Raw genomic sequence first — 13161 nt, 5'->3', positions numbered from 1 at the left:
TACTTACTTGCACCCACTGGGGTGAACCACTCAAGAACTCCATGTACCAGATTCCCGAGTGGCGATCCGGAGGAGGGGCTAGCGGTGTGCTCTCTATTGCGATTGCTTATACAAATTGGCTCCCTTGAGCTTTGAGCCGACTTGCTCCTGGACGACGCACCTGCGTGCCGGTTCTGGCATCGAGGCCTTTGACGGTTTTTTGGCGGCCTTCTCTTCCAACCCTAACTATTTTCTCTACTGATGAGGGAAGTTATCCCGAAACCCGAGCCATGTTTCGGGCGATATCCAAAAACCCGGGACATGTATCGGGTCTAGAGATCATCAGTTCTACAAGTACTTACTTGCACCCACTGGGGTGAACCACTCAAGAACTCCATGTACCAGATTCCCGAGGGGCGATCCGGAAGAGGGGCTAGCGGTGTGCGCTCCATTGCGATTGCTTATACAAATTGGCTCCCTTGAGCTTTGAGCCGGCTGGCTCCTGGACGACGCACCTGCATGCCGGTTCTGGCATTAAGGCCTTTGACGGTTTTTTGGCGGCCTTCTCTTCCACCCCTAACTATTTTCTCTACTGATGAGGGAAGTTATCCCGAAACCCGAGCCATATCTCGGGCGATATCAAAAAACCCGGGACATGTATTGGGTCTAGAGATCATCAGTTCTACAAGTACTTACTTGCACCCACTGGAGTGAACCACTCAAGAACTCCATGTACCATATTCCCGAGGGGAGATCCAGAGGAGGGGCTAGCGGTGTGTGCTCCATTGCGATTGCTTATACAAATTGGCTCCCTTGAGCTTTGAGCCGACGGGCTCCTGGACGACGCACCTGCGTGCCGGTTCTGGCATCGAGGCCTTTGACGGTTTTTTGGCGGCCTTCTCTTCCCCCCTAACTATTTTCTCTACTGATGAGGGAAGTTATCCCGAAACCCAAGCCATGTCTCGGGCGATATCCAAAAACCCGGGACATGTATCGGGTCTAGAGATCATCAGTTCTACAAGTACTTACTTGCACCCACTGGGGTGAACCACTCAAGAACTCCATGTACCAGATTCCCGAGGGGCGATCCGTAGGAGGGGCTAGCTGTATGTGCTCCATTGCGATTGCTTATACAAATTGGCTCCCTTGAGCTTTGAGCCGACGGGCTCCTGGACGACGCACCTGCGTGCCGGTTCTGGCATTAAGGCCTTTGACGGTTTTTTGGCGGCCTTCTCTTCCACCCCTAACTATTTTCTCTACTGATGAGGGAAGTTAATCCGAAACCCGAGCCATGTCTCGGGCGATATCCAAAAACCCGGGACATGTATCGGGTCTAGAGATCATCAGTTCTACAAGTACTTACTTGCACCCACTGGGGTGAACAACTCATGAACTCCATGTACCAGATTCCCGAGGGGCGATCCGGAGGAGGGGCTAGCGGTGTGCGCTCCATTGCGATTGCTTATACATAACCTACTGTTGTTGTCATCATTTCTGACTTTAATAAAAAATAAATTGCAATCAAATGTTGCCTGTGTTCATATGACATAATCAAAAAGCCCTACTACTTTATTGTCTGGTAATACTGTTCCAGAGTGGAAATGCAAGGGACTAATTCTTAACTTACAATTACCAAGACTGGCAGAGGACACCAGTGTTACACCTGTGTGAGAATAAAAAGGAATGACCTACAATATGGATAATAAGCGCTTATCATAATTGCACATGTGAAATCCAACTAAAAGAAAAGGTCCACATGGAGCATCAGTTGAACCACAGCAAGATCTGCATATTAAACATGTAATCTTCAGCTCCTGTTAAGACTCAGTATTTGTTGCCACAGCAGTGTTGATGTGCTCTCAACTCAGGTTGAGGCTGCCACCACGGACAATGAAGGACCCTAATGGATTCTGAGAGGGGCGAGCGAGGCTCAGGACTGGAAAGCCTCTCCTGTTTCTTGTTTACAGCCACAATGCACTCAGATCAATGTCAGCTAATGTGAACAAGGTGCATGAGGGATAGGGTGGGTGGCAAGGACAGTAGGGGGTGAGAAAATGAAGGTGAAATGCCACTCAGAAAAAAAAGGCGAACAGAGGAAGATTAGGAAAGTGAAAGAGAATGGTAAAATAAGACTGGGAAGAGAAGTGGAATAGGCCAAGGTTATGAGGAAAATGGGTAAACCTAACAGAAGTATAGAGAGGAGAAGTGAGGAAAAATAGAGGGAAATTGATGGTGTGGAATTGAGGAACGGTGGATGAAGAGAGGCACGAATTAGCACAGGATAAATAAAGAACAAACAGAGACAGTGGAGCGAGAGTTGAACCTAGAGCAGAAAATGTGATAAAGTGGAATGAGGGGAAACGTCAGGAAATTAGTAGTAGACAAGAGGTAGAAAGGGCAAAAGAAGATAAAAGAAAAAGGGATTAGTGGAGAATGAATGGAGCAGAAAGAAGGGAGTGAACAACATTTGGAAAATATTGGGGAAGGAAAATAGGCAAAAGGAGGCTTACAGATGACAGAAAACATGTGACAAAGGGTGTGTGATGGGAGTACTGAGAAGGGGACAACGGTCGGGAAATAGAGGAGAGAGGCGTGAAACTTACATTTGCCAGTGCAAGTAAAGTTACTTCAGAGAGTGAAGATAAGCGAGAGAAGGGGTGAATGAGGTGTGGGTCCTGTTTCTGAGGTATTTACGTAAAGTAGGCATGGGGCCCTCTTGGTGACTCTGGGGAGGGAGGCGTCAGTAAGTGCTGCATATAGCTGCCCTGTTCTATGCAGAGTTTCTCCAAGGACAATTGCCGGTTAGTGGTCGGCCCAGCAGCAGAAACCACTTTAGCTCACTGCTTGGTCTCTGCCCCTTTGGCATTCTCTAGGCCCGGGCAGCTTTCTCGACAAGAATGTAGTTTTATGCTTTCGAAGCATGCTGAGGTAATTTACGCTATTATGTTTTGTTCAAGCTAGACGTGTCTCTGCTCTCCCTGTGAATGTAAATCTCAGTGCACTGCCCCAAAAATGAGCCCTAGAATATTAATGCGCTGCAAATTGTCAACTCTATAACGGAGCATAAGCCGGTAATGTAAGAGTTAGAAAGAGGGACGAAAAACGGGGCAATTTATGCATCTTTGGTCCGATACTTTGACTTCTAAGGAACTGTTAGAACGTGTAGTTGTAACACATTTGCGTCTTTTCATTTTAGTGGAACTGTTAGATCAAGGCGCCCGGCACTATGGATCAATGGGATAACCCGTAAGGAGCTTTACATTCACGCTCTAAGATAAAAACAGACTTGATTTATAGTGAGGTCGAAAGTGTAACCTACTGCTTCTGTCTGCTGTTTACAGTGAGAATCTCCAATCTAAACACAGGCTGACTCCCTCTCCTGGCACCGGCTCACACACAAGTGTCTGCGTGCATGTGTGAACCGAGAAGAGCGTCTGTAGCCAAGGACGGCCAAAACACGCTTGGAGGGGCCAGAGACAAAGATAAACTACAGTGATGCAAAGTTCCAGAGACTTGCAAGAGAATCTGCAAAAATAGTCTTCATTTTAGAGTGAGAGCTTTGACACCAGACAAATGGGGTCCCTTTGAGTAATGCCGCGTCTGCGAAACTGAAAGTGATGAAAAACAAGCTTTGAAATGTGACCCGAAACAGATGGCACACTGCACGCCTCTGCAAGTAACTGCAAGGTCTAGGCTAGAGGTGTCAACAGTCTAAGAAAATGTCGGACAAAAAGCTGCCTTTGGACAATTGCATGCGAAAGCCACATGCAAAGGCCAATCAAATGTCACTATTTCGAGTATGAGCTTGCTCGAAACCCAGAGTGATTCCAAGAGGTCGATTTCTATTGCAGTGCATGCGCTGCTCCAGGCTCGACCTAAAAGAAACCCCAAAGTTTGTTTTCCTTACTTTTACCTGTGTGCTTGCCTAAGGCAACACAGAGGCAGGGAGGGTGGGAAAAGGGACTCAGGTTGGGGGAGATGACAGACACAAAGGGTTGGGAGACTGCAAGGTCAGCAGAGGGTGGTCAGGCGGAGCTGGGGAAAGCAGATGGATAATGGAGGATAGGTGGGTTGTGGAATCATGTTTTTCAGTCATGCATGGGATCCATTTTGTCTTGCTGGGTTCTGTGATATTCAATCATGGTAAGGCCTGTAGAATGTTGATAGCTTATATTTTGAACATTGGTGAACTGATGTACTCTGCTCAAGTAAATAGCTTCTACTGCAAGGTTTGCTCAGGGACTTCTCAGGTGACTTAATATAATATATATATATATAAATACAGTACTATACCAATCTGGACACGTGGGAAGGATGTGAACACCACCTCTACCTTGCAACATGGAGGTATTACCAATATTTAGTTCTTATGATTGGCTCTGTATCTAATAATAGCTTAACCTGAACTGTCTGTATCTTGGACACATGATGTATTAGTCCATGGCTGCTGATAAACTCTTTTGTTCTTGTGACATATAATGAAACGCCACTTGTGGTTTGGGGCTAAAAAAGATTGTGTTCAACTTCCACATTTCGGACATTTGGCTTTTCTATGCCATATGTTCCCTCTACTTTGGAAATTCACCTGTGTCTGTGGCCATTTGATTTAGCTTCCACAGCGAGTCCTGTGGGGAGTTACACAGGCATCAGAGTGTAGGCGAGATGGGTGTTGGCAACCACATGGAGAGACTGCGTCAAACAGACAGACACCAGAAGGTGATTGGTGGCAAGTTCACCCAGAGTAGTGGGTGGGCTGCAGGGGTTTGTGCAACCAGACAGATAACAGACTGTGGTGGGAGGTGCTGGAGGCAAGTACACATACAACTGAGGGTACGCATAAGAGAGACACCTGAAAACTGTAGAATGAATACACAAAAAAGTAGAGTCTGAAGAAAGAGCAAAGGAAGGATACATGAACCAACGTTCTCAGATCATAAATCCTCGAATTGGTTCAGTATGAGATAGCACCACTTTAAGTTGTTGTTTTGCTTATTGGCTATGCAAAAATGTATATAAAAACCATGGTTTAGGGGTAGAGCCAGGAGACCTTCCGAGATCAGATGCTCTGTTAGTTTGAATTGTATCTACTTTCTGCGACCTTATCCATTTACAAGACTTTGCGGGCTTCCTTTATGGTGCACCAGACTTTCCTATTCATGCTTAGGAGTATTAAAGGGCTGTCAAGTTTGCTTCAGAGATAGTTTGGGGATTAGTTACATTCTGTTGTTTTTATTGTGGATTGCCTTCATAACAATTCACAGCTACAACCAATACTATAAAACAGTTCCTGTTATGAGTATTCCAGAGGGGTATCATTGCCCTCTTGATTAACTATCCCCCTTATCCATCTGATATACTGTGTTCCGATGTTTATTAACTTCCAGAATTTTTTTTCTAGGTATCTTCCTTGCAACTTCCACGGATGCTCTGGTGAACTCTTAAGTTACTCTTGTTTTTGCTATTTTGTTGTTCTCTTATTTTGACACTCTCTACTATCTAATATAATTACTCTTTATCCCCTCTTTTCACCTCACATTGTATCTCCCCTCTCCGTAAGCTATTCCCTATACAGTATTCACCCCCTCGTATATCTTCTTTACGTGTTCCTCCCTGCTTTACCCCCTGCCCCAACTAGCGTCCGAGTATGTCCAGGTTACACAATTTTGATGTTCTCTCTTTGTAATTTCTCCTAATTGTGTTTACTTTAACAAATCCACCTCTCTTCCCCCCTTACACAGACTCTCCTCTCTCTCTTACTATTTTCCACCCGGTTTCTCTCTCCCCTTCTCCTTATGTCCTTACTTTCTCTCCCTCTTCTCTCTCTTCCCCCCAGTCTTCATCTAAAGACCCAACATGTGCCCCCAATCCCTTCCTCATACCTCCGGAACCTGCCCTCCGTGCGCATAACATTTAATCTGAGCCTGTTCAAAACCTAAAAGTACATGTCCAAGCTTTCAATTACACAGCACCCTGCCCTATGGGCTTTCTAGGACCTACATTGGGGCAACATTATGTAATAAAAGAGGAGTTTTGAGGCTTACCAAGGGATATTAAATGCTAGATGGCATGGCAGTGCAATGGCAAGCCTGTAACATGTTTTGAATTACCACTTCTGTGGGTGGCACAATAAGTGCTTCAGGCTCCCTGGTAGCATTTACATTACAGGCCCTGGGTATAACTGAGGACTTATGTTACGTTAATAATATTTATTAAGCGCACGTACACCAAATTGTTTCATGGCGCTGAGCCTTAGGCAATATGTGGCCAAAAAGTGCTCCAAGAACCAGGAGGAAACAAGATCAACATGTTCGCCTATCCACCTGATGTACCTTACTGCTATGTTATTCTCCCTAAGATCAAATCCAGTTTAGGAATCCTTCACCAAAGGGCTTTCAAATCTTATGGAACTGTCTTCAGCTGCAGCCCCCCTCTAATTCACCCCACTGGAGATTTTTGACTTCCATTTTGACAACTAAGTCCTAAGGTAAAAACCTGCAGATGTGCTTCACGGCCATCCAACAGTGACACTCCCTCCTCAGACACTCCTGCAGCTTTGCCCCGCTGAACCTCTTCCTTCTCAGACATTATTCTAAGTTTGAAGGTAAGCGCTGCCCAGCCCAGCCCAATCCACTTCTTGTATCAGAACCATGCTCCAGCGCGCTTGTCCTTAACTTTTGACTTTCACTAAGTCTTTTGGAAATAGATGTCTGAGGTTGTAGAGGCTAAATATCACTCAGAAGTTAAAAAATGCATGAATCCAGCTCTACTGATTGGATTTTTGTCATGTTGATATCAAAAAAAGGTATAACAACTTTCGCCATTGTTCTAAAGTTATTTGGGGTGTTTCTTGTGTTGTGTTTTCAGGTTATTACTGTTTGTGTACTGCATAAATACGTTACACAGTGCCTCTATGTTAAGCCTGACTCTTTTTTGTGAATGTTGCTTGACCGGAGTTCACACCCCATTCAACCTACAACTCAATTAATCGCAATTTGCATATGTTAGCAGTGGACATGTCATCTAATCTGTAAATCTCATATGAGAATTTGTGTATGACTCATGTTGCAGACAACCAGGACGAAACCTTAAAGAATATCAGTGAAGAGGTGCTCATGTCAAGACTTGGCTATAGAAGTGCTCTACTCACAGGTACTCACTAGTTACACATGGCTCTGAGAAGAACAAGAAGACCGATTACAGGAGTGAAACACTTCGCTCACATGAACCCATGGCGTCCTACTGAAGTGAGATGCATATTTAAAATGTCCTGCATCACACACAAAGACCGGCTCCTTGTGGCCTATAATCCAATGCACAGAAATGAACCAGGTCAGGAGGTGGTCACCCTCTTTAAAACTCTGAATCAATTTTCTTGGGGCCACCATGATAACCACGTAGAGCCAACTCTCACTCATTTTTGGGTTATCCCCCTCACAATGACACTCATGGACCTCCTTATACTGTATGACTCATGAGGAACAACACACAAGGGCATAAGAATGAAGGGAGTTGCATCGCTCTTGCACCCGCAATGTGGTGCAAGAGTGACATAATCCAAAATGAGATATCAAATGCCACATGAGGCCACCTTGAGTAGCCTTGAGTGGCTTCATAAATTTTGAGAAAGGCAACACAGCGCACATCTCTGCTTTGTGTTATTCTGACCCTGGGAGGCATTCCATGGGTGTTCAGTGGTTGTGCCAACACAACATCCAAGTCATTTGATGCAATCCAAGATTTACTGGAAGTGGCAGTGGTATACCTGGGGTTGCCCTCAAATCCTGCTCATCCCCAGATGAGGCATAACAAGGAGAATGTTTTTATTTCTCCTTGTTTTTTGCTCTTTTTGCTCTTTCTATATGTGTTCCAATCTGCAATCCTGCATGCAACAAACTCACTTACACCATGGTGCAAGGGTGCCAGCGTTTGAGCTAGGCAGTCCATTGTGAAGCAGCACTGGGAAAAGGTCAGGGGGGCACCATGTTTGGATACATACGGTGCATTATTGCCCTTTCTCTGGGATAAAAGGTGTCAAAGAAACTATGGCCAACAATGGTTAATCATTCAATGTTGTCTACCGACTCCAAAGAGGCTGTAGTGATCTCTGCATGTCTTTGTTAAACAGACAATCACAACAAGGGACCATTTTGAAAATGTTCTTTAAGGGTTCTGGCCAATACTTCCATAGATACAATATCTTGATCAATATTAATGTTACCTCCATTAACCTGCAAAGTCTTGAAATCAATAGATATGCAGTCCATGGTCTTGCGACGTATGCACTTCAGACTCAAAGGATACTCACCGGTCTCATTTGAAATCTCACCAGCAGAGCAGGGGACACAGTCAAAGCAGCAGACAGGCCACCCTTTCCTCGTGGACTGTCTGAACCCAGGGAGGCAGCTCTCGCTGCAGAAGGAACTGGGAGCCTGGGGAAAGGAACAGGTACAGAGTGAGAAACTAAAACCATAAATCACTTCATGAAAGTAAATGAGATAGAGGGACACATGGCTTGGTGCTACATAAGGATACTTTAGGGTACTGAACCATGCCAGAGCATTCAGTACTATTCCATACCACACCATAGCAATCCAAACCATGCCGTACCCGATTATAACCAAAGGTTAGATAAAAGGGAGGAGAAAGAGAAATGTTCTGCACATAGACGCTGCCTCCAGAGTTTAATTTACACATACTAATGTATCACACTTTCCTGGGTTAAAAGGGCTTACACTCAGAGTGAAAGTGATCGCATGGAAGAGAACACACAGGGATCCACTAATGGTTGTTTGTATGGACCTTCGCCTACTACATTAGTTGTGTGGTCGCATTCTGGTCCCTATAAACCAGGGTGGACACAATCATATTTCAGAGAACATTTTTTCCACTGGTGTCTTCTAAGTGGTAAACATTCCTTTGATGCCCCCGGTGTCCCTCTGATGAAAGGAGTCGAGTTAAAACAGTGATTGGGTGTCAGTGGGATGTAGTGACTCTACAGCCTACCTATTGTAGACATGTTTATGCTTATTTCCACAAGCTTCCTAAGGTCCCAACAGGACTTACATTTGTGGCCTGAGACAATCTGCATTCCTTTCCCTGCTATGCCTGGACATATAAAACACAGCATGAAACATGTTCAGGGTGCACTTGGCGTCTTTTTCCAGGATATCTGTTAATTACTGCAAGTTATATCATGTTATTCTCAGTCACTTTTCATTTCATTTGTCACAATACAGCATTCTAGCAGTCACTTGAATATATTGCTGCATCCACCAAGGATTGTACAAACATCAGAATGCTATAATATAGACAGACATACATTGATGTCACTGTCTGTTATTTTACTGATAAAAGCATAATGGTTAGTGTTCATTAAGATTTGTTATTGGTATATATCTCTACAACATAAGAGGTGTGACACAAACCGTAGTTTCAAAACGAAACCATGGAACAGCGACAGTTAGATGTTTGATCGTCTTGATCTAGAGGAAGACTACGGGAACACCCTCTAGGCGGGAACCACTGCCAAACTACAGAAAAGATTCCAGCGCATACAGAACGCCTCCGCACGACTCATCCTGGAAATCCCTCGTCACAGCCACATCTCTGCCCACCTGAGAGACCTGCACTGGCTCCCCGTCAACAAGAGGATCACATTCAGACGCCTCACCCACGCACAGAAGGCTCTCCACGACATAGGCCCGAAGTACCTCAACAGCCACCTCACTTTCTATACACCCACCCGCAAGCTAAGATCGGCCAGACTCGCCCTTGCCGCCGTTCCACGCATTCGCAGAGCCACCGCTGGATGAAGATCCTTCACCTACCTGGTGGCCAAGACTTGGAACTCCCTCCCCATCCACCTCCGTCTGACCCTGGATCACCTCTCCTTCAGGAAACAACTCAAGACCTGGCTTTTCGAGCAGTAACGGACCCCTCCCCCTAGCGCCTTGAGGCCCTACTGGGTGAGTAGCGCGCTATACAAATTGCTGATTGATTGATTGATTGAGGAAGTCCCCTCCCTCTGACCACTTTGTAAGAAAGAAATTATTAAAATGACTCCTAATAATTATAATGGTTTCTGACACAATGTGAAGCATCGGCCGGATTTACAAAGGTTTTATGTTTCCCGTGCATCAATCAAGGTGACGCAAGGCAGCCAAAGCTCTTTAGTCAGAACTACTAAGACATGAAAAGCCACCTTGCATGGCCCTGTGTGGCACAACACATCCGGAGGCAGCTCAAATCGCTGCTTTACATTAGCCTGTGGTCCATGGGTAGTTGCATGAACTCATGCATTGTGATGCAATCCAAGATTTGCAAAGGCCTGTGAACCTGGGATTGCATCAAAGTGGTCCCCCTTCCAAACTGAGATGTACCGAGGAGAAATATCTTTATTTATCCTTGTTATTTCCTCTTTCAATGTGTGGTGCATTCAGTAGAAACAGGAACATGTGTTTATGCTGTAAGTTGTCCCTTCTCATCCCTCCCCCCCAAGGCATGGAATGACCTTCCTGGCTGCACCAGAGCCTTCTCCTTCCTTCTCAAGTTCTACAAGAAGCTGAGGGCCTCACCAGGAGACAAATGCTCGCCACTTTCACAGCATGTTAATTATCAATGAATTCAAATGGGCTTTCTCACAACGAATAGTCTTTCTCCCAACATGTTTAGCTGCCCAAAATGTCACTTCTGGGACACTGGAAGGGCTCCTAGGGACAGTGTACAGTACGCAACATCACATATGTGATGCAACTACAAACAAAGCCAAGCAAACATGGAGGGGAAGACACAGGAAGAAAAAATTGTTCAAGTTTACTGAACTATCCTTTTCAGACATTGCATAAATTTTTAGGATTCTTTGTGAGGTTGCAATCAGTTTGAGAGCAATTTCTGAATCACTAAACATATGTACCTGAGGTCCTAAGAAACAATGACCTCTCCCTACTAGGGGTTACTGTAGTGGGGGCAATGAGGAGAAATGTTTTCATTTCTACTCGTGCTCTCCTTTTTCTATGTGCGTAGCTTTCTGCAGTATGCATAGAAAAAGGAAATAACCTGAATTAATTGATTTTGTGCAGGAAGGCATCCCTCCCTGCACAAAACCAATCAGCCCTGCAACGCTGGAACAGGGGAAAATGACAGTAATGCACTGTGTCACATAGATATTGTGCATTTCTGCCCCACTTATTTTGATGAATGGCATCTCAGCAATATTCCTTTTGCCACTGCTCTACGTCAAAACTTCATAAATGAGGCCGCAAGTATTAATCCCTTGCATGCTCATGATGGAACCATGCCGCCATGAGCACACCGCTCCTCCCACGCTGAAATAATTCCCCGCATGTGCGGGCGAATTAATGAGCAGACGGGGCCATGATGGAACCACGTGTTTATGAGCACAGGCCTCCCATGACTCCTGACGGCATAGTTCTGTCACGAGCACAGCAGCGCCGTGCTCCCCCCCAGCCCCGCGCCGTGGTAAATTCATGCTGCGGCGAAGGGGTTAATACTGGGCCTGTATGGTGAGTGCCTGAAAGAGGTGATCAGATGAGAATTAAAGCTGTTGTGTATTGTGTCTGGAAACACATCATACACATTGGTGAAGCAGCCCTAGGCATCACATCCTGCTTGTTGACTGAGTGACGGCTGTGGACCGCGCCCAGCGCCAGGACCCCTGCCTCTCAACGTCGCCAGCCCATCCGACGGTCTTACGACGCCGCCACCCTCCACGGACTCAACACCGACCAAAAGTCCGCCTGGCACCGCGCCACCCCGAAGCGGACCCACGGACCCTTCACCTGCCTAGCCTGCAAATACACCTGCCTCCGAACCGTCACCGCACCCACCAAGCCGAGCACCAGCAACAACCACCTCAAGTGCATCCTGCTCAACACCCGCTCCGTCCTCAGGCACGCCGTCGAACTCTGGAACCTCCTCGACACAACATCACCAGAGGTCGCCTTCCTCACAGAAACCTGGATGAACGCCTCCTTAGCCCCCGACATCGCCATAGCCATCCCGGATGGCTACAAGATCACCCGGAGGGACCTCGTCAACCAAACCGGAGGAGGCATCGCCATCACCCACAGAAACACCATCCGCATTACGACCAACCCAGACAACACCCTCACCGACACCGAGCATCTTCACTTCCAGATACACATCGACCCCAAGACCACCCTCAGGGGCACTCTCATCTACAGGCCCCCGGGACAACGCACTCAATTCAGCGAAGCCATCACAGACCTGGTCAGTCAGCACGCCCTCACCTCCACAGACTACTAAGCATGGGCGTAAAATCCGCTCCGCTCGCGGATTTTTCGGATTTTCGGCAAATCCGCAATCCGCGAACGCTCGCGAATTTGTCGAAAATCCGTGAATCCGCTCGCGGCGGATTTTTTGCTTGGTTGCGGCGCGCGGCGTGGTGCACGGCGTTCACTTTCCGTCATTTTAGCGTTTGCCGAGTTGTTTTTCTTTGCGAGTGACGCGCCATTTTAGATCTTGCTGCGTGTTCCCGCGGGAGTTTGTCGCCCGCGAATACGTACTCGCGGCTTGCCACCTTGCACAGCACACCTCGCGAGAGTTCGCAATTGCGAACATGTAGTTGCGGCGGAAAGGAACAATCTCGCACTTGCGAAATAGAGATTTTGCAATTTCGCACAAGAAAATCACCAGCAAACAGGATAAACCTTCAGAAAATTATGATTTTTATCAGAATCACTCCTCAGGTTGACATTTGCAAGGCCTTTTTTTTTGCAAGGAGTCCATTTTGGGGGGGGGGGGAGGAAGGAAGTGCCCCACAGTCTCCAACTTCCTGTTCCTGTCCAGCAGGCTCCTCCCAGTGCTTTGTCCATCTCCTGGTCACTTTCATTTGGATCTGGAGCTGGAAGGATTACTTTTTGTGGGTGCTGCTGGATATTTGGATTTGAGGCCTTTTTGACTGTCTTTGGATCACTTTTGGATTAGAAATCAACTTTCACAAGTAAGTTTGTTTGGGGCATTACAGTTGCTTCAAGTACAATTTTGGAACTTTTTCAGAAAATTAAATAAATTATATTGTGGGTAGCCACAGTATCCAGTAGGACCAGGGTTGGTTATGGGTGCATGATACAACTGTTTTGTTGAATTTAAACACCATTGAGGCCATGGATGGGCTGGGATTGTGCAGATTTTATTGTTTTT

At 46.2% G+C, this 13161-nt stretch overlaps 1 protein-coding gene across 1 annotated transcript in view; it reads right to left on the bottom strand.

Moving 5' to 3' along the window:
- LOC144751984 (vomeronasal type-2 receptor 26-like) overlaps nucleotides 1-13161 on the bottom strand; it is a 72386-nt gene that overhangs the window by 41416 nt on the left and 17809 nt on the right. Inside the window, exon 2 of the mRNA XM_078639943.1 lies at nucleotides 8285-8408. Within this exon, the coding sequence (XP_078496069.1) occupies nucleotides 8285-8408 (124 nt within the window). The remainder of the gene's footprint in view (nucleotides 1-8284; nucleotides 8409-13161) is intronic.

The sequence above is a fragment of the Lissotriton helveticus genome, chromosome 4_2 (assembly GCF_964261635.1).
Source record: "Lissotriton helveticus chromosome 4_2, aLisHel1.1, whole genome shotgun sequence".
Classification (NCBI taxonomy): domain Eukaryota; kingdom Metazoa; phylum Chordata; class Amphibia; order Caudata; family Salamandridae; genus Lissotriton; species Lissotriton helveticus.
This window is presented reverse-complemented; position numbering and strand designations above follow the sequence as displayed.